Consider the following 19,559-nt stretch of genomic DNA (forward strand, 5'->3'; position numbering starts at 1 on the left):
TGCAGCGCACAGTCAACTTATGGAACTCCTTACCTGAGGAGGTTGTGAAGGCTAGGACTATAACAGCGTTTAAAAGAGAACTGGATAAATTCATGGTTAAGTCCATAAATGGCTATTAGCCAGGATGGGTAAGGAATGGTGTCCCTAGCCTCTATTTGTCAGAGGATGGAGATGGATAGCAGGAGAGAAATCACTTGATCATTGCCTGTTAGGTTCACTCCCTCTGGGGCACCTGGCATTAGCCACTGTCGGTAGACAGGTACTGGGCTAGACGGACCTTTGGTCTGACCCAGTACGGCCGTTCTTATGTTATGTTCTCACCTCCTTCTGCCTTTCAAATATCAACTGGCTTGTCTGAAGCAGCTTAATTTGTCTCTTTGGAAAGGATGGCCTAGACCTGGAGACAGTTAATGGGCTTCCTGGAGTATGGCTGCCCACCCCAGGGTGTCCAGGAAGACCACTGTTGGTCTGAAGTGGAGGACACACAGGGGTACCAAGTAGGATAATCCCTACAAACCCCTGGCCTCTTTCTACTTCCCATCATGGACTCCTCCCTAGAATCCTTCACTGGCTCCCAGTGTGAAAGCCAGGGATGGAAAGGTGACAGAGATGAGTCTCTGCTATGCTCACCAAGAGGAGGAAAATTCCTCTGAAAGAGGCCACTCTGTCAGCTGTACCCTGTCTTGGAATAGGAGAGTTTAGTATCTCTTTAACCTGGCATACTGCCAACTCAAACTGAAATTACCCTCAGTATCTCAACGTGAGCTGACTGGTACATAGATAAGTCATACACGTGCTGAAAGACCTAGATGCCAAGATAGTGCTGAGACAGTAGGTACCACAGAGGTAGCTGATACCAAAGTGGAAGGTACTGGGGCTATGGTCACTAGGACTCAGTGCTGAGGATCTGGATACCAAGGCACTCAGTGCCAGGGGCAATGCCAAAGGGTCACTACTAAAGGCAGCGTAGTCAGCCAGTTAAGAGGGTACCACATATGCTGACGTGGAAATTGGTACCAGGGAGCCAAAAGGGCCTTCTCAGATTATTGGCCTTTGGTCAAATGAACCCAAGACAGGTCATGCATCTGATGACTCTTTTATCTCAATCTGCCTGTGCTGGGGACAGCAACCTGTGCCTTGGCTCATCTTTGGAACAGTGTTCCCTTCTGCCCATCAGAAATCAACACTGATTCAATGGCAGACAAACAGGGTCTCAAAGTGGATGTGGCCTGGGAGCTCATGGTAGAATCATGGCTCATCAAGTCACAGAGACAGACTGCCTCAGTGGTCGAGGTTCGGTTGTAGCCCCTCTCTCTCTGTCCAAGGGAGGATATATTGCCCTTTCTAGGAAGAACAGCATCAGATGAGTTTTACTCACTCTGAGTGTGCTTGGAGAAAGAGCAACAAATGGAACATCACACCAGGATCTGGCTTCCAAGACAGAGCAATCACTGTTAGTGTCCGTCATTAATAGGCATTGAAGCATCATACCAATCTTAAATCCTGGTGACTTGACTTCTGCCATAATACTAGTGCCTGTACTTAACAGGGAGGGGAGGGAGAGGAGAGAAGGCGTTAGCCTCACTAACACTGACCGAAGGGGTATTTTAAAATATGTTTTGCTTGGGGCATTTGCTCACTAAATTTGTCTAATGAAAACTGAGTTACCCTCTCTTGTGCCACACAACAGAACGTACTGGAATACTGTGGTAGCAGGAATTTTACCTTTAGGGTGTTTATCTCTCTGCCTCATTTAGAACTTTCACTTTCTGTAAGTTCTGGCAGTATTAAGCACCACAGTTACAGTATGCTCTAAAATGATTAGGAATATATTATTTATTGAATATTGTGTTTGGGAATGAGCCAAGAAAAGGTAGATTTCAGAAGGATGGATCCTTGTAGCCATTACACAGAGGTAGACTACTACTTCTGTTAATACCCCTACAAAACAGATTCAGCCCCAGGGTGTTCTCTCCTTTAGCTCTTTCTCACTAATAGTTTCTCAATATTCTTTACAACTAGGTCAGGAGATTGTCATGTCTAGAATATGGTAGCCACAAGTACAAGATATACAGATCAGAGTTCTTTGCACCCTCTTAAATCATTCATCACCCTGCCAATAACAAAAGAACACCTCTCAGTTTAGATGACTTCATTTCCTAGTGCAAAAACATAAATGCTGTCAGTGATGGTATTAAATCAAAACTGTCTAGCTTGTTGTCCTACATCAGTATATATCAGAAACATGCATGCTTCTATCAGCTGAACAGTAAAATTTTGATTCACTATCCCTTTTAAAATATAATTCATTATAATGGGGGAAAACGTAGTCCATAATATAGCTACTATTTTTTGCAGCTTAAGTGAACAATTACAAAGTACTATGTGAAAATATAACATCTGCTGGCATAGCTGAGAAACCATACCAGCTTACATGATATGACAAATACTTTGTAGATTTATGGCTAATACTTCCAGTAAGTAGACAAGTGTCTCAAAATTACTAAGAGGGAGCTCTACTGTAAACTAAAAAAAAAGTCTCTCAGGTCTAAGATGAATGCCTCTACCATTAACAAAAAGGTATATTAGTAGTTCTTCCTAGTAGTACTTTTCCAAGTCTCCCTTAAAAATCCCACTCCTACAGACACTTATGCAAAAAGTGGCCTTATTGAAATCAATGCAATTACACAAGAATATGTTTCACTTTACTCCTAGAAGTGTTTAAGATGGAGCCTTAAAACTTATTTTCTTGTTAATAACAAGGAATCAGAAACTTGATCATTAAAATAATAACCTATTGAAATCGTAAAGATAGAGACGTACAGCAGGACAGACAAACAGGTAACCCTTCTCCTGCCCTATTCCACTACTTATTTGTTGAACTCACTCATTGCATTACATTTAAAATAAAAGTGGATGTTCCTGGAGCAGGGGCTTTTATTATTATTCCTGCCTTATGTCTAGAACACTATTATGCACTATATAACAGTTACAATGCAAATTTGTATTTAGCAGATTATTCCCTTTTACTATTACCACCACCACCACACACACTAAACATACCAGACCAGAATTCTCATTTTTCACCAGTGCCATCCTGCTTGTTGACAACAGAGGTGGAGGGACAGTAGCATTATGAGTACTTAAGGATTTTTTTTGCCACTATACTTATTTAAAAGTTCTCAATACCGATACATTAGGGCATCTCAATGGTGAATTTAGAGAACATAAGGCCAGGTCTACACTGCGACTTTAAATCGGTTTAATGGCCGATATACCGATTTAACGCTGTATCCGTTCACACGACGTCATCATTAATATCGAGTTAAACGGCTCCTTAAATCGATTTCGGAACTCCTCCCAAACGAGAGGAGTAGCGCTAAATTCGATAGTGATAACTCAGATTAGGGTTCATGTGGACGGAAATCGACGTTATTGGCCTCCGGGCGGCATCCCAGAGTGCAGCACTGACCGCTCTGGACAGCAATCTGAACTCGGATGCAGCGGGCAGGTAAACAGGAAAAGCCCCGCGAACTTTTGAATTACATTTCCTGCTTGCCCAGCGTGGAGCTCTGATCAGCACGGCTGGCGATGCAGTTTGAAATCGAAAAAGAGCTCCAGCATAGACCGTACGGGAGATACTAGGTCTGATCGCTGTATGGGGAGACAAATCTGTTGTATCCAGCTCCGTTACAGAACATGAAATGCCAAAGCGTTTGAATAAAAAACTCCAGGATACACAGCGCTGTGTGACAAGCGTAACGGGAAGCCAGAGACTCAAATGGACGCTCATGAAGGGAGGGAGGGGGTACTGAGGACTCCAGCTATCCCACAGTCCACAGCAGTCTCTGAAAATTATTTGCATTCTTGGCTGAGCTCCCAATGTCTGTAGGTTCAAACACAGTGTCTGGCGTGGTTCAGGGAACAGCTCCTCAGTTTATTTCCCCCCACCACCACGTGAAAAAAAAAAGGGAAAGATTGCTGTGCTATGGCGTTTGCTCAATGCACTCCGCGAAAAAGGCGCCAAAGGGTTGTCTGCTGCCTTCACAAAGGGAGGGGTGAGGCTGTACCCAGCACCACCCGGGGCAGTGTTTTCTGCCCCATCAGGCACTGTGCTCTCAACACGGAAGTGGGAACTATGGGATAGCTGAGGAACAGCTACCCACAGTGCACCGCTCCTGAAATCGATGGTAGCTTTGGACCATGGACGCAAACAATCGATTTCGGGATCCCACTGTGGACGCGCTAAACCGATTTTATTAGATCTGTTTTGTAATATCGGTTTAAGCTAATTCGAAATAATCGTGCAGTGTAGACGTACCCTAAGACTCACAAAGAAAAGGAACAAAGACAGTAAAACCCAGTTGAGTCATAGAATATACTATGCATGTAAACATAATTTTTTTAAAAGTACCTGCTTAAATTATTAAAATTATATTGGTTAACTGTTAAGTTCACAATCTACCCCTGGCTTGGGGGGGGGGAGGGGCTTCTTCTCCTTGGAAGCGGAGTACAGTGGGCTGGGGGATCGTTTGTGCATGCAAGGCTGGGCGCCATGTGCCTTGTTCTGATCTTCCCCCTTGCTCTCCCAGTTACTAAGTGCTAGGGCGGTCCAGAGGATTCAGGGGGCCTGGGGCAAAGCGGGGGAGCTGCGGCGCTTGTACTCACCCAGCGGCAGTCTGGGTCTTTGGCGGCATTTCAGCGGCGGGGGGCCCGTCAGTTGCTCTGCGTCTTTGGCAGCACTGAAGGGCCACCTGCCGCCAAAGACCCAGAGCAACCAAAGGGCCCTCCGCCACCAAAATGCCACCAAAGACCCGGACCGCCACCAGGCCAGGGTTCACAGGGCCCCTGTGGGGCCTGGGACAAATTGCCCCACTTGCCCCCCCTCAGGTGGCCCTGCTAAGTGCACTAGTTTGGTGGGTCGCTGCTGGGAAAGCAGCGGTGCCAGGGCAGACCCAGTGGTTCCCCAGCAGACCCACTGCTGCAGCCAGCTGCAAGAGAAGCAGAGCTAGGAGAAGGGGGTTGCTGGGCTGCCCCCAGTGGTGCCATCTCCACCAGGCACAGGCTGCTCTAGCTGTGCCCCAAGTTGGAGCTACAAGCTCCAGCCCCCCCACCCCCATCAGTATTGCTGTGGCATTTTGAAATGTTAATTGCAATATAACAACAGTAAGACTAATACGTATGGATTAGCTGTTAACCGTTTAATATTTTACATCCCTAGAACGTACTAGGACATAGGTGCCAACTCCCCGAGGCTGGAGCACCCACAAGGAAAAATTAGCAGGTGCTCTGCACCCATCGGCAGCCAAGCTCCCCCTCCTCACCTCCTCCTCCCCACCCCCCCGTGCACACTGCATCCCCGCTCCTCTCCCTCACAGCACTTCCCGTCCCCTCCCCCGCCTAATAGCCATTTGGCAGCACTTAGGACTTTCCGTGAGGAGGGGGAGAAGTGGGAATGAGGTGCAGTCAGGGGATGTGGTGAAGAAGAGGCAGGGCAGGGCAGGGGACTTTGAGAAAGGGGGTGGAATGGGGGTGGGAAGGGGACAGGGTTGGGGTGGGAAAAGGCAGGGACTTTGGGGAAGGGGTGGAATGGAGGTGGGGCGAGGGCAGTGCTGGGGCGGGAAGAGGCGGGCAGACGGGTCCAGCACCCACCAGGCAGAGGGGAAGTCGGCGCCTATGTAGCAGGGTAAATTTTAAAAGTGCTGATAGGGTTAAAAATGCTTCTGCCCTATTAAAGTTAATATATAGAACAGCTAAGTCACTATGTATAGCATTAGAAAAATCTATCTAGTGACCCGAAAGAGGAAGGCATCAATAGGTGCCACTGTTTCTGTGTTTCTCATTCTAACATTTTCAACCCAAGTATAGAGGTCCAGCAAACTTACGGGGTTTTTTTTTGTTTTGTTTTGTTTTTGTCTTAAAGTCATGTAAAGGGGAAAATGTCTTTATCTTATGTACACATGTTGCTTTAAAGTGCACAGTGTCATCTCAAACTACATGCTGAACATATGAAAGGAAGTACATGTGGTGAAAATTCAGAATACTAATTACATAATTAATTTGGTTTATAAAGTACTTATACTAGAATATTTTCTTGAAGTTTAGATAATACATTTATGTATTAATGAATTCTGATTTTAGTAGGGTGACCAGATGTCCCAATTTTATAGGGACAGTCCCGATTTTTGGGCTTTTTCTTATATAGGTACCTATTATCTCCCACCCCCGTCCCAATTTTTCACACTTGCTGTCTGGTCACCCTAATTTTTAGTGACAATAACTATAATCAAATCTCACGCCTCAGCGTTTCAGCTAGTCGCATGCAGGGGTCACGAAGGAATATTTTCTCTCCCCATTCACAACTGGCCAAGCGTACTTTCAGGTTTTCGGCCTTCCTCTGAAGCATCACAGATTGTCCAGAGTGGGAAACATAACACAAGATGGGGTGGATCAGTACTCTGAGGTGGCACAGAGAATCGTCTCTCTTAGATGTCTGGCTGAAGTGTCTTGCTCAGGGTCAAATTGGCCACTAGATTTGGGGTCAAGAAGGATTTTTTTCTTCCAGTCAGATTGACAGAGACCTTGAGTTTTCACCTCTATCTGCAGCATGGGGAGTGGATCACCACATTAATGCATCTGACCTAATCAATTCCCTCCCATTGCAGTGGCCTGTTCTCTGTCTGTGGGATACAACTTAGGGCACGCTTACTAAGCATCTGGGAGCAAACCTCCCAGACAGGTCCACAGACTCACACTAGCACTCCAAAAATAGCTGTGCAGATGTTGTTTAATGTTGCAGCTTGGGTTATCAAGTTCACAGCCCCGCAGGCTTCAGAGCCTGATCCCCTACCCAAGTCACAACATTTACACAGCTTTTTTTAGCAAGATGGCACAAGACATGCTAGCACAATTTTGCAGACCGAGGCAAGAATGCTCATTCCCAGATGCGGTGTAGACATGTCCTAGTCTTTTGAGAACTGAAATGCTTGGGTCTAACATCTTTAGGCTTAACATTGAGATAGCTGGATGAAATGTAATGGCTTGTGTTATGTAGATCAGACAATGCTTTGAGGCCTTTCTGGCCTTGAACTATGAATTCTTAGTGCTACATATATTCCTATTTAAAAATGTTAGTCTTAGACTTTCAAGAAGTTGGCCTGATCTCAAAAAAGTCAGTTTCATGTAAATATTTGCCTGTCAAGATACAACGTTCACCACTTATGAATTCTACCCACACGCTAGAACAATTTGAAAAAAAAAATGCGATCAGCATCTTAAAGCACTCTCTCAGATCTGCAGGTTAAGTAATTTTATTTAGCTTCCATCATAAATATAAATGCCATAAGAAAAGTTGACATTAAAAATAAATCAATTTCTTGGTCAAAGTGTACCTAAATTTTAAAGAGAGACACTTAAAGGTGTGAAAGAACCATTTGTTTATTGTTACTGGCTATAAAGTTATTCAAAGTTTTAAGACAAAACATATACCATGTCAAAAACTTCATTAAATTATTCCAAGGAATGTTGAAAGATTTTGTGAAGTTATTCTTAAAGAGACAGAGATAGAAAAAAGTGGTCACCCAAGGCAGGCAGATATTTGGGACCAAATGGGAAAAAAAGAAGCTGACTATCTCTTTGGAGCAGAGAAGCAGCACAGTGGCCCCAACAAATCCACTCCTTTAGTAGTATAAGAGGGCAAAGTAAGGGAGCAGATCCATCCAGACTACTTGTGACTGAAGGGAGGGAGAAGCCAAAAAAAATAAATAAATAAATAAAGTGTAGCAGGCCCTAAGCCACTGCTCTTCTAATAGTAAGGGAGTGCAAGCAAAAGCAGAGGGCCCAGGTTCAAGAGAAGGACAGTAGGGGTGGGAGCAACAATAAGAAGGCAGGACACTATTGGTTTAATGTGCAGGAGCAGCAATAACTGGGCACATGGAACTGATTATATAAACTATTTATTTGGTGGAAATGCAGATGTGGTACTTAATTTAAATAGGTGTGGTGGTACAGGTATTTTTCACACAGGCGAGAAGGATCAGTCTTCAGGCACGAAAGTATCAAGGAAGTTTTCAAGCTCTGAGTTTTGTTGTGTTTTTTAACTCACAACTTTCCTCACTTTCTAGAGTGGGAGTACTTAGGATCCAGTCCTGCAACCTTTCACTTCAAAGTGAAGACTGTGCAAGAAATGAGGCTAATCACTTGAGTGAAAGTTATGGGACTGAGCCCTAAAACAGAATTTTTTATTTAAGACTTAATTTGTTCCTGCTGCTTATTCCTCACCTGACAATGCTTCTGGTATTACAAGTGGTTGCTGTGAAAGTGATTATATCATCACAAAGAAAGGATTAGTGACTTCAGGTGAGGAAAATAGGATTTCATCTTCTCCTGCTGCATAAGACACAAAAGATTGTTTTTCATGCAGCAGTCACTAATAGATGAGGAGAAAGAGTATATACATGTTTTCTAAAATATAGCATTGTTCTTTATTATCAATATAAAATTGAAGAATGCAATTCAGCTTTGTTTTCAGTCTCCTCTAGCCTTCAGCTGTAAAAACCAAATGATCTGGTTATCATGCTTCTGAATTCCTATAAGAGTATTTTAAATGAATGCCAGATTTTCATGCTAGTAGCAAACCACAAAGAACAGTTGTGTTGGCTGATAAAAATATTCTTCTCAGCATCAAAAAAATGCACTTCAAACCACTGCATTTTTTCCAGTGCAGGAAATTGTTTTAGATTAAGAAGTATATTTACACCTGAATATTTATCCAGAGCTTGATACCATGATTTCCTTTCTTCAGTGTTTAGATCAGTAAAGTAACTGATTAGTAACATAAACCAATGTACTTTTTCATTTTACATATTTATTAAGATTAAAAACTTAACTTCACATTAGAGTAACAGATGACAAAAACAGAAGATAATCATTAAAGATTACCTTTGATAAAAGATCACCCCATTGAGTTTTAAGTGGTGAGATAACCAGACTATAATTAGGAGGGTGTTTCATATTAATGAATACTTTGCAATTCTTCTAATGCATGCGCACGCACACACACACACTATTTCACATCCTAGTTTCAACCAGGACACACTAAAAAGTGCCATACTTGTACTATTTTAAAAAGTGATCAAGGATATATTGAAGATGCTGTTCCTGCCAATATTCACTAATCCTTTCTCAGTAGGAGCCCAAGCCTGCAGCCATGCAAGCATCACAACATTGGACTCAGACCCAGCCCAAAGTGTTTGGAACCAGAGGATTGTTTAATCTTGTTTTTAAGATTAAACAGTGTTGGGGGGGGGGGGGGAGAATGACGTTACAACCTCGGTCCAGCACACCACCAAAATCCCACCAAACGATTCCCAAACCTTTAGCTTTGCCACCGACAGGCCTATTATTGGTCCCCAAAGGGTTGAGGACAGGATGGACGATGCTCAGCCCGCGTTAAGCGGCAGCCTGTGATACAGCATAGCTCACGGGTTCGGCAGCTTCCCCACCCCTCATCCTGAGCAGGAGGGAACAAGCCTCCTTCGCGGCAAGAAACTAGAAGCAGTTCTGCCGCCTGAGCAGCTCCAGGACGGGACCGGCAGACAGCAGAGCTCACAGCTGGGCGCTGGCTGCTCAGGTGCAGCATCCCAGCAGGGCTGTAGCGAGCTCACCAAGCCCCTGAGCACCCCCTAGACTCCCCCCTACCCCGGGCAGGGGCGCGGGGCTCACCTCGGCGGCGGGGATGTTCACCACACCTGTCGATCGTCTCTTCTCCCGCAGCTTCCTCTTCTCGATCTGCCCCTTCCCCTTCCTGGCGCTGGGACCGGAGCTTTTCCCCTTCGCCGGCGCCGCCGCCGCCTTCTCCTCCTCCGGGGAGCCGGGGGCGGCGGGGGGCTTCCCCGCAGGCTCGGCCGCTCTGCCCCCGGCTGGGGAGCGGGGGCTCCTTGGAAGCGAGCGTCTGGTGGCGAGGGGGACACAGTTCTGTGCCCCGCTGGGGGCCGGGCTGCGCCCCGCTCCGGGGGGGGGCGGGGCGCGGGTGTCGCAGGGCGCGTGTTGCAGGCTCGGCCGCCGAGGCGGCGCTCCCGGGGCTTTGCCGGTCTAGTCCCGGCCGGTGTGCCACCTGGCGGCGGCGGCCCTGCTTCGCCCGTCATCTTCTCCCGCTTGGTTTCACTACCTCGAAAGTCCGTGGTCGCGTGCCCCCGCTGCTCCGGTAGCGCGGACGCCAGTTCCCAGCGGGCAGATTGGGCGATGCTCCCGTGGAGGGGCGGCCTACGGCCCAGGCACCAGGACCTGCGGCGAGCCACAAGGGGAGTGAGTGGCCCGCGCCCCGGGAGCCCGGCCCGACCCCCCTCCCCGAGCGCCCTCACCTCCACCCCGGCGGGACTCTCACTAGCCGCCCCCAGCCCCAGAAGGGGCCCTATGGAACTCCCCACCGCCCCACCCCGGGGGCTAGTGAACACCCCAACGATCCCTATCCCCACTCCCCAAGACAGCCCTATTCGGCTCCCCACGTGGAAGCACCACTTCAGCCCCCCCCCAAAGCCCCCTCCCGAGGGCGCCTGTCCACCCCGCCAACAATCGCCCTCTTACCCCCCCGCGGGGAAGCGCCTTCCCCCGCAGGTCACCCCGCTCCGGCTGCTCCCGCGCCCCCTACCCCGGCGGGGCCAGAGCAGCGAGCGCCCCCAGCCTGCTCCGGGGTGGGGAGGAGGAGTAACTACCGGGCTAGTCCCGGGGGCTCCGCGTTACCCGCTGCAGGGGGCTACCCCGCCCGCGGAGGCTCCGCCGCGCAGCCCCATCCCCGCACCACCCCGCCCGCAGCAGCGCCCAGCACGACTCCCGCGCCGCCCGCTCCCGCTCACCTACCTCGCCGCTGCGGGGAAAAGGGCCGCGGCACTGCCAGCCCCGGCGCCAGGTGAGTCGCGGCGGCTCGCACTGCCCCGCTCCCGGAAGAAGCTGAGCGGCTGCTCCGAAGTTTCCCGAGCGCCCCGGGCCGGGCGGCGGCGAACAGAGCCGAAGCGCGGGCGGAAGCGGCCGAGAGGCTTTAACAATGGGGTGCGGGGGAGGAGGGGGGCCGCCCTGCCACTGCTCGGAGCGCGGCGTCCGACCCGCGGGGACACCTGCCCGCACGTGGCGAGCCCGGCGAGGCGTCGGGCACCGGGACCCGGCTCGGGAAGGGTCCTTGTCGGGCAGCTCGAGTCCTAAGCGTAGAGCGGTGCGAACCCGCCGCTGCGCTGCGTCCGTGTGTGAGGAGAGCCCGCTCCCGCGAACAGCCCTGCCTGGCCAAAAGCCCGGGCCCCAGCTGAGATGGACAGTTCTCACCTAGTGGGAGCCCACCTGTGCTCACAGAAACAGGCGAGTGCCACCCACTCCGGGGTTTGGTTAACTATTCCCACAGCTCAGAGGTTAGCCCTAAAGTTGACCCCAAAGCAAAGCGGGCTGGAAAATGTAGATTGTGAGGTCTCTGGCACAATGACAGCAACAAGGTGTTTGTACAGCACTTTGCACAAGATGATCTTGATCTTCCAGGTGCTACCACAATATACATAAATAAGAATGATAATGGGTCTTTGGGGAGGTTTCTGACCCTGGGGTCTGGCCAGAAATACCACAAGCACATCCTTTCCTGCCTTGTGCTTGTGGTTCCAGACAGAAAAGGAGATAATATAAACTTATCTGAACACTTCAGAACCTCAAAAAGTTTGAATCCGAAGATTTGAGAAAGGGTGTTCTTATTGAACAGAACCATTGTCAGATCCTACCTACAATACATGTAAGAAACAATTGGTTTAATAGTATGTGTTACTGGTGTTTTCTTCCTCCTGTTAAAATCTTTTCTTGTTTAACCGTCCTGTATATACAGTAGACTGAATGATGCTTTGTAAAGTCTCTAGGTGATCACAACTCTCATGAATTACTGTGTATGCCTACTAACTTCCTTTTGCTGTCCACAGATCTGGTAAACGACAAACTGAGATTTGTCATTTACATTAATTCCCTCAGAATTCATTTGCTTCTGGAAATGAAAGATGGCTATAGTCAAGACATGGCATTCTCTCTCACTCGCTAAGAAACATTGAGGCATCTTTCCATTCTAAATAATATTAGGGCTAACCCGTACTTGAGATTGTAGCTGTGTAGGTCTCACTATCAAGTACAGCAGATGGTTTGGTTAAAGTGTACAGCATTCATGGATACCCTAAATTTCTGTAGATCAACTGGCAGAAGTTTGCCTAGGAAACATGATCAACCAAGGTTTATTTCCCTGAATATCATGGTAGATACCCTGAAATGTAATGGAGTTTTTAGACATTCGGAGTTTTAAAGTTTTGGAACGGCATGATCCACCTAATCCTGGTTCACAAGGGGTATATTAACTACACTGAATGATTTGCTTATTTCAGTAGATGCAGGCATCTTGGGACAGTGGGAGGAAGATGTGGTAGCATGATATAGAAGTTTGTGTCCTAAACAAAGGAAATCCAGATGCCTGGAACTGTGGAAGTTGGAGCATATCTCATTGTCATCCATCTCTTTCCTATCTCATTCAGATTCCATTGCAAATTTGGCCATCTGGTTAATAAAACTCTTAATGGATTTTAAAATGTAAACTCTTTTCAGGGGGATGGTTCATTGTGTGTTTTGCACAATGGTGCCCTAGACCCTGACTGGGGCCTCTAGGCATTCCTACAATATAATAATAGCCTTAGTCCATGGTTCTACTTTGACCTCATGTACCTCTCCTCCCTGCTCTCCTCTCCAGTGTTAGCATTGTGTCACCTGGCCAACGTTCAGTGGTGCTCCGGTGATCACTTAATTCACTTCTAAGTTTCACTCTTTGTGACATTTGAGGGGCACCTGTGAAGAAAAAAATTTCACACTTCAGACGTGTCAGTCTAGAATGATTCCTCTTGTATTCTTCAAGGCAAGGGAATAGTCCAAATCATAAAATTTAATCCTTTGGGATATTTTGGAAAACTTTCAATAATAAGCAGGATATTAACTTCAGAAAATTTAATTCTGCCCAGCACTAAAATTATTTACCACAGTATTCACTCAGGAATATGTACATACTACAGCTGGTTGACATTTTTCTAATTTCCATTTATCAATGACAGTTTTGTCTAAACCCTCTCAAAAAAAGAAAATTCTTGGATTTGATTGTGGTTGTTTGTTTGTTCTGTTTGTTTGTTTGTTTTTGTTATTTCACCGTCCATAAAGCTATCAATTTTGAAGATGATTGAAATGTAAAAACAGTGAAATATAATATCTTTCAGATGAGTTCTGAATTTATGTGGCAGATATTGCTTCCACTCTGTAGCATTCTTCCTGACAGTATGCAAAGGGGCATTCTCTTCAGAGAGAGATGCATCCAACACAATACCAATTCTTCTCCACTGCACACACTTCCCAGAGTCACTGATGAGGCAAAAGAATAGCTAAAAACGGACCCGAGGCGGAGAAACTGTTCTTTCCATGTAATGTATTATGTACATTTTCTATCCCTTCTGGGCTGTAGCTGCATCAGCCATTGTTAGATGTTTTTGCTTCTCAAAAAATGTGGTGGTGTTTTTTTATGCCAAAAAAGGCTCTGTGACCCTCACAGTCTGTTATTTATTAACAGAAGTTATGTTGTGGTGAGGTTGGTTTAAGTGCCCAATGCAAAAATGCTGACTGTCAGATGTTTGCGTCTTAATAAGGGTGTCTGTGCTGGTGAGCTTTCAGGGATAAAGTCCCAAATAGTTTTAGTATCTCACTGCATGTTTTCCTCAGCCGCAATAGGGAGAAACTTACTAAGTCGGAAAACATTTTCTGAACAGCATTTTCCTTCTAAAAATCTTAAGCACATGATATTTTCAAAGCTTAGAAATGCACTTTTATTTTATAAGTTAAGTATTAAACAGCATGCAGACAAAGGATCGTAAGCCTAAAATAGTGAATTTTGCATAGCTTTTATTATGGAGTGGGAGTCTCTTCTCCTTAGTTAAATTGCAACCAGGATTTGGAAGGCTAATTTTGATCTCCTTTGTAAATCAAAAAACAATAAACGCTCATGTTTCAAATGTATATGGTTAAATCTGGTGTGCATTCTTAAAAACTTGGGGAAATTTAGTATGTATTGAGACTAGGCACCTTAAAATTGGTTCCTTTTTAAAAGGTTGCAAATTGTCTAATGTTTCTGTCGCCTTCTAGCAGTGCAGCCAAATTACCCAAACCCACAAAATTCCATGCAAACATAGATTTTTTACACAGACTTATTCAAAGAGGCAGTTTACAAGGGCAGGATAGTAAAATGTTAAAGAAATGTACATTATTGTCCTAATGAAGCAAGGCCCTGAACTCAACTTCATGGCATTTCTCCATTTGTCTGCTACACACAACTTCCCAAACCCAGCAAAAATCCTTTGTACTCATTTCCCCACTGAAATTTACCCTTCTCCAACCTCACCACCTTTAGAAAAATCTCCCCCTTCTGGTGAACTGCACCATCTCTCTCTCTCTCCCTCTCTCCTTTAGTTCCATTACTTCAAACCATCATCACTTACATGCCCACTGTCTCCGCACTCCCCTACTGCCAGTAAATCACCCTCATTGTCTCATCTCAAGCCACATCTGGAGACAGTCGTGCCTCAGACCACCACCCCTTGATGAAATCTTACCAACCTCCCTAGTGAAATACCCCTCCTTCTGTCCTTGCCCATGAAATCCCAACCCACTGACTCAGTTCCTCTTCTCTATCCTTTCCCTTGCTACTATCCCCACCTTCTGAAAAATACCCCCACACTGCACCTCATCCCTTCACAAAATCCCAGTATTGCCTCACCCATTCATGCTGCTGCCTCCTCCACCTCACCTCAAATCCTCCCCCACCCCATCCCCACACTGCTACCCTGTTTCCTCTTCTCTTTTTCTATCTCAGGCTTCTCTTAATGATGTTCACCCACTCCTACTCCTCCTGGCGGTACTTACCTTCCCCTGTACTTCAAACCACTCGCCCTGCCTCACCCAGGTATACACGAGACCTTAACCTTGTGGGACGTGTTTCCCAAATGCTCGTTTATGTCCCTCTCTTCTGTCTCTCTGTTCTGTTACTCAGAATTATGGCTGCAGCATAAGTCAGAAGAATTTCAGAACTTGAGGCCTTATCCATAGAACTTGAATATTGCCCCTTGTACACGGACTTCAGTGGCACTCTGCCAAGGTACAGGGGTTTATTGTGTAGTCTCGGGACCTTGAAGAATAACTGTGGAGCGTTCTTTCTGGTTGCCCTCTGGCCACACATTCTGTCTCACCAGCAGGCTTCCTACTTTTCAGATACTCAAAGAGTTTCATATTTGTCTTTACACTTGTAGCTGTTTGTTCTTCAAATTCCCTCTTAATCTCCATTTTACATTTTATCTACCAAAATGTAAATTCTGTTCTGTTATCACTTGTTAGGTTACTTTTTTTAAAAGATTATTTTAGTGTGAAAAATCTCATATTCCCTGCCATTTAACATGGTATTTTTCTTGCTCCTTGTTCTTAGCTATCCATACCACCTGTGACTCTGATAAGACATGCTTAGGAAGCCCACACGGTGATTGTGTGGATTTTCATTTCCCAACTTTCCCATGAAGTTGTTACTAACTTCCTCAGTTATTCTTTAAATCCTTCTCCTGAAGTTTAGTGTCACAGTACTTATCTACTGATAAGATTTCTCTCTGCAAGGATCTCCCACTTAATTATGTTCTAGTCCAGGGGCGGGGCAAACTTTTTGGCTTGAGGGTCGCATTGAGTTTCATAAATTGTATAGAGGGCTGGTTAAGGGAGGGGGTTGTGGCCCACCCCACCCCCTGGAGTCCTGCCTCATCCAACCTCCCCATTCCCTGACGGCCCCTCTGGGATCCCTGCCCCATCCACACGCCCCCGGACCCCGCCGCCCCATCCAACCCCGCCTCTCATTCCTGACAGCTCACCTGGGATCCCTGCCCCATCCAACCACCCCTTCTCCCTGTCCCCGGACTGCCCCCTCCTTCCTGACTGCCCCCCAGGACCCCTGCCCCCATTCAACCCCTTGTATCCCCCCCGACCACCTCGACCCCTATCCACATCCCAGCCCCTGACCACCACCCCCAAATCCCCTGCCCTCTATCCAACCCCCACTGTTCCCTGTCCCCTTACCACACTGCCTGGAGCACTGGTGGTTGGCAGCACTACAGTGGCACTGCTCAGGTGGAGCTGGGCCAGGCGGACGCTACCATCACACAGTACAGGCCGAGCTCTGCAGCTGTGCTGCCCAGGAGCTCACAGCCCCGCCACCCAGAGCATTGCGCCAGCAGTGCAGCGAGTGAACTGAGGCTGTGGGGGAGAGGGTCAACGGGGGCTGGGGGCTAGCCTCCTGGGCCAGGAACTCGGGGGCCGGACAGGACTGTTCCACAGGCCACATGTGGCCTGCAGGCCATAGTTTGCCCACCTCTGTCACAAGTGTTAGCATTTAAGATTGACACTAAGTCCATACCTTTCAATCTTCTTTTCACACTTGAGAAAAGGCAACTTATTTTCTTATCCTTCTTGACCTCAATGTAATAAAGGTCCAGATCCTCAAAGGAATTAAGGTACTTAACTCCCATTCATTTCCATCGTGGAAGGACTGTTCTTGGACTCACAGCCTCAAAATTGCAATGAAATCCCTACTGATGCTATAAATGTGTTAATCAAATGCTGCCTTCTTCACAGAAGCCATTCACTTTTTGAGCTCATCCTTAAACAGTTGCTCACCTTAACTCTGCCCCTGAAGTGACAAGTAATAGAAAGGCTAAAAGCACAGAACTTGAAATCTTGAGAGAGGAAAACATTTTTCCTTTTCTGTATTGTGGTGGTTGTTGCACTGAAATATAACAGAAAGAAAATGCAAATAGATTACCTTTAATGTGTGAACTGGCAAGGTATAAAAGATAATGTTAGTTGAAAGCAGAGATTCTAGCAACTGTAACACATATTAAAAGGGTCATCATGTTTATAGTATGAAAGCCAAAGCAGTGTAATCTCAATTCTGTGATTAATAAACTGTCCCAAATAGAACAGATTTAATTTAAATATGCACCCAGTTCTATATAAGATTTTAAAGACTACTGGTGAGCATTTAATTACAAAGTCTACTTAATTCTCATTGCATCAAACTCCATTTTTCTCATTATTACCAATATTTCTGCTGCCCTAATCACCATAGTGTACGGAGGCCTCATATTCTTAAAATAATTTTAAAAGTATACACTACAGTAATTCCTCGCTTAACGTTGTAGTTATGTTCCTGAAAAATGCGACTTTAAGTGAAACTTTGTTAAGCAAATCCCATTTCCTCATAAGAATTAATGTAAATGTGGGGGGTTAGGTTCCAGAGAATTTTTTTTTCACTAGACAAAAGACATATATATACACACACACACACACTCTATAAGTTTTAAACAATTTAATACTGTACACAGCTATGATTGTGAAGCGAGGTTGAGGTAGTAAAGTCAAAGGGTGAGATATTTGCTGGGGAATGCCTTACTGCTAAATGATGAACTAGCTTTTGGCTGAGCCCTCAAGGGTAAACCAATTGTTGTTAATGTAGTCTCACACTCTACAAGGCAACACGAATGGAGGGGGGTAGACAGCATGTCAGACAGAGACAGAGACACACACCCAGTGTGAGATAGATTGCCTCTTTAAGTATGCTGACCCCACTCTAAGTACATTGCCTTTTTAAGTAGATCAGTAAGTTTAGACAGCTGCTGCTCCGAGGAAGCTCCCTCCATCCTGAGCCCTGCCGTGTAGTCCCCTACCCCCATAGAGATGGGGTAAGTGGGGTGCAGGAGCAGGGGGGAGTGGGACACCTTGACATTAGCCCCCTTCTCCCACCCACCTCCCACCCCACACAGCAAGCAGGAGGCTCCCTGGAGCAGCTCCGAGGCAGAGGGCAGGAGCAGCACATGGCAGTTAGGGGAGGGACAGCTGCACTGCCGGCAATTGCTAGCCTGCTGGGCGACTGCCGCACAGGGAGCTTAGGGGAGCAGGGAGCTGATGGGGGGCTGCCGGTCCACCCTGGTTCCAAGCCCCCAGCAGCTAACTCCAACGGGCTGCTCTTCCTGCAAGCAGTGGACAAAGCAGGCGTTTGAAGGGAGCATTGCACTACTTTAAATGAGTATGTTCCCTAATTGATCAGCAACATAACAATGAAACAACGTTAACCAGGATGACTTTAAGTGAGGAATTACTGTACTGCCCACATGGGATAGTCAAGCAACTATGACTCTGTAAGCTTGTTAAAAGCAATATAAGATGGAAACAAGGTGAAAAAATAGGTCTGTGGGTAAATAATGGTACCATTATTCACATAGAAGAAGCAGAATTACAAATCCATAAATTCAAGGTAATATGGTTTTTATCTAATCAAGAACAAAAAACTTTAATTCTATGTATGGTACATAACACTTCCATTAGCTGTTGGCAGATTGTTTTATCAGTGTATAATGGCCTCCATTAGTACTTAATGCAGATTCTTTATACATTCCAACAAGCTACTATTATTAAAACTGAAGAGCTACAATCAACAGTTATGCAGCCCCTACAGCCAACCTTTTATGTTAATTTAAACCATGATTTCACTCTGTTCTTACTGGTTTAATTGACCCAATATATGACACACAAAGCCATTCCAACAGCTGCCGTCTTATATCTCCAAACAAGGAGGTATGTAAAACTCTCTAGATTTGAATATTTAGAAACCAAAACCAACAGTTACTGGCTCACTGTCAGTTTGTGTCATGTGCGTACTAGTCAAAAGAAACTCAGATACCTTTAGGGCTCTTTTACATCAACAGCTCTATAAATCTTACCATATATTTTGATACTTCCAAGGACCGATATAGAATCACTAAAATAGCTTAGGCCCTAATCCTGCTACACTTTGGCAGAGCCCGAGTGACTTCACTAGGGCTCTCTGCAGGCAAATGGGAGCTCTGCATGCACATTGCAGTCCTCCAGGCCACGTAGTATGGAACATTATGGAATGCATTGCCAAACGTGTGACAATAACACTGTCATGTCCCAAAAGAAACAGAGTTATGATTTACAGGTTTCCTCAAAAAGATGATGCAGATTTACATGCTTGACCTTGGTAGATGCTGCATGCATGGTTTTACAATGTTTTATGTGAGCCTGCAGTTGATTTGCAGATTTTATTAGTTTTTATTTTTTTCTTAGCAACAATATTTCAAGCGTCTACCCCCATTAATAGAGTGGACAATAAAGGAACATCCCTGAAAGAGAGACAGTCAAATATCTTAGGAGTTTAGTTATCTGACAGTGTCCAAACCAAACACAAAAGAAATCACATTCCTTGCCCCCACAAGCAATCAACAAAAGGCCATGATATTTCTGTGGAGGAGGGGTTGTGGGGGAGGCAGGTGTTCAATTGCATTGAGCTCATAGCAGAATTGGGACCTAAGAAGTCAAGCAACATTTGAGGGAAGAAAGAGGTTTAAAAAATATACAGCAAAACATAATTTTACAAAAATACCATAATAAATGTCTGAAATTAAAGT

General features: G+C 45.9%; 1 protein-coding gene across 1 annotated transcript in view; it reads right to left on the reverse strand.

Annotated features, from left to right (window-relative positions):
* PAWR (pro-apoptotic WT1 regulator) overlaps window positions 1-15,378 on the reverse strand; it is a 152,518-nt gene extending 137,140 nt beyond the window's left edge. Inside the window, exons 1-2 of the mRNA XM_032798955.1 lie at window positions 15,285-15,378; window positions 9,724-10,007 (exon numbers count right to left, since the gene is read on the reverse strand). Coding sequence (XP_032654846.1) covers window positions 9,724-10,007; window positions 15,285-15,378 — 378 coding nt within the window. The remainder of the gene's footprint in view (window positions 1-9,723; window positions 10,008-15,284) is intronic.
* Window positions 15,379-19,559: the final 4,181 nt, after the last annotated feature.

Source organism: Chelonoidis abingdonii, chromosome 1 (assembly GCF_003597395.2).
Source record: "Chelonoidis abingdonii isolate Lonesome George chromosome 1, CheloAbing_2.0, whole genome shotgun sequence".
Taxonomy (NCBI): Eukaryota; Metazoa; Chordata; order Testudines; family Testudinidae; genus Chelonoidis; species Chelonoidis abingdonii.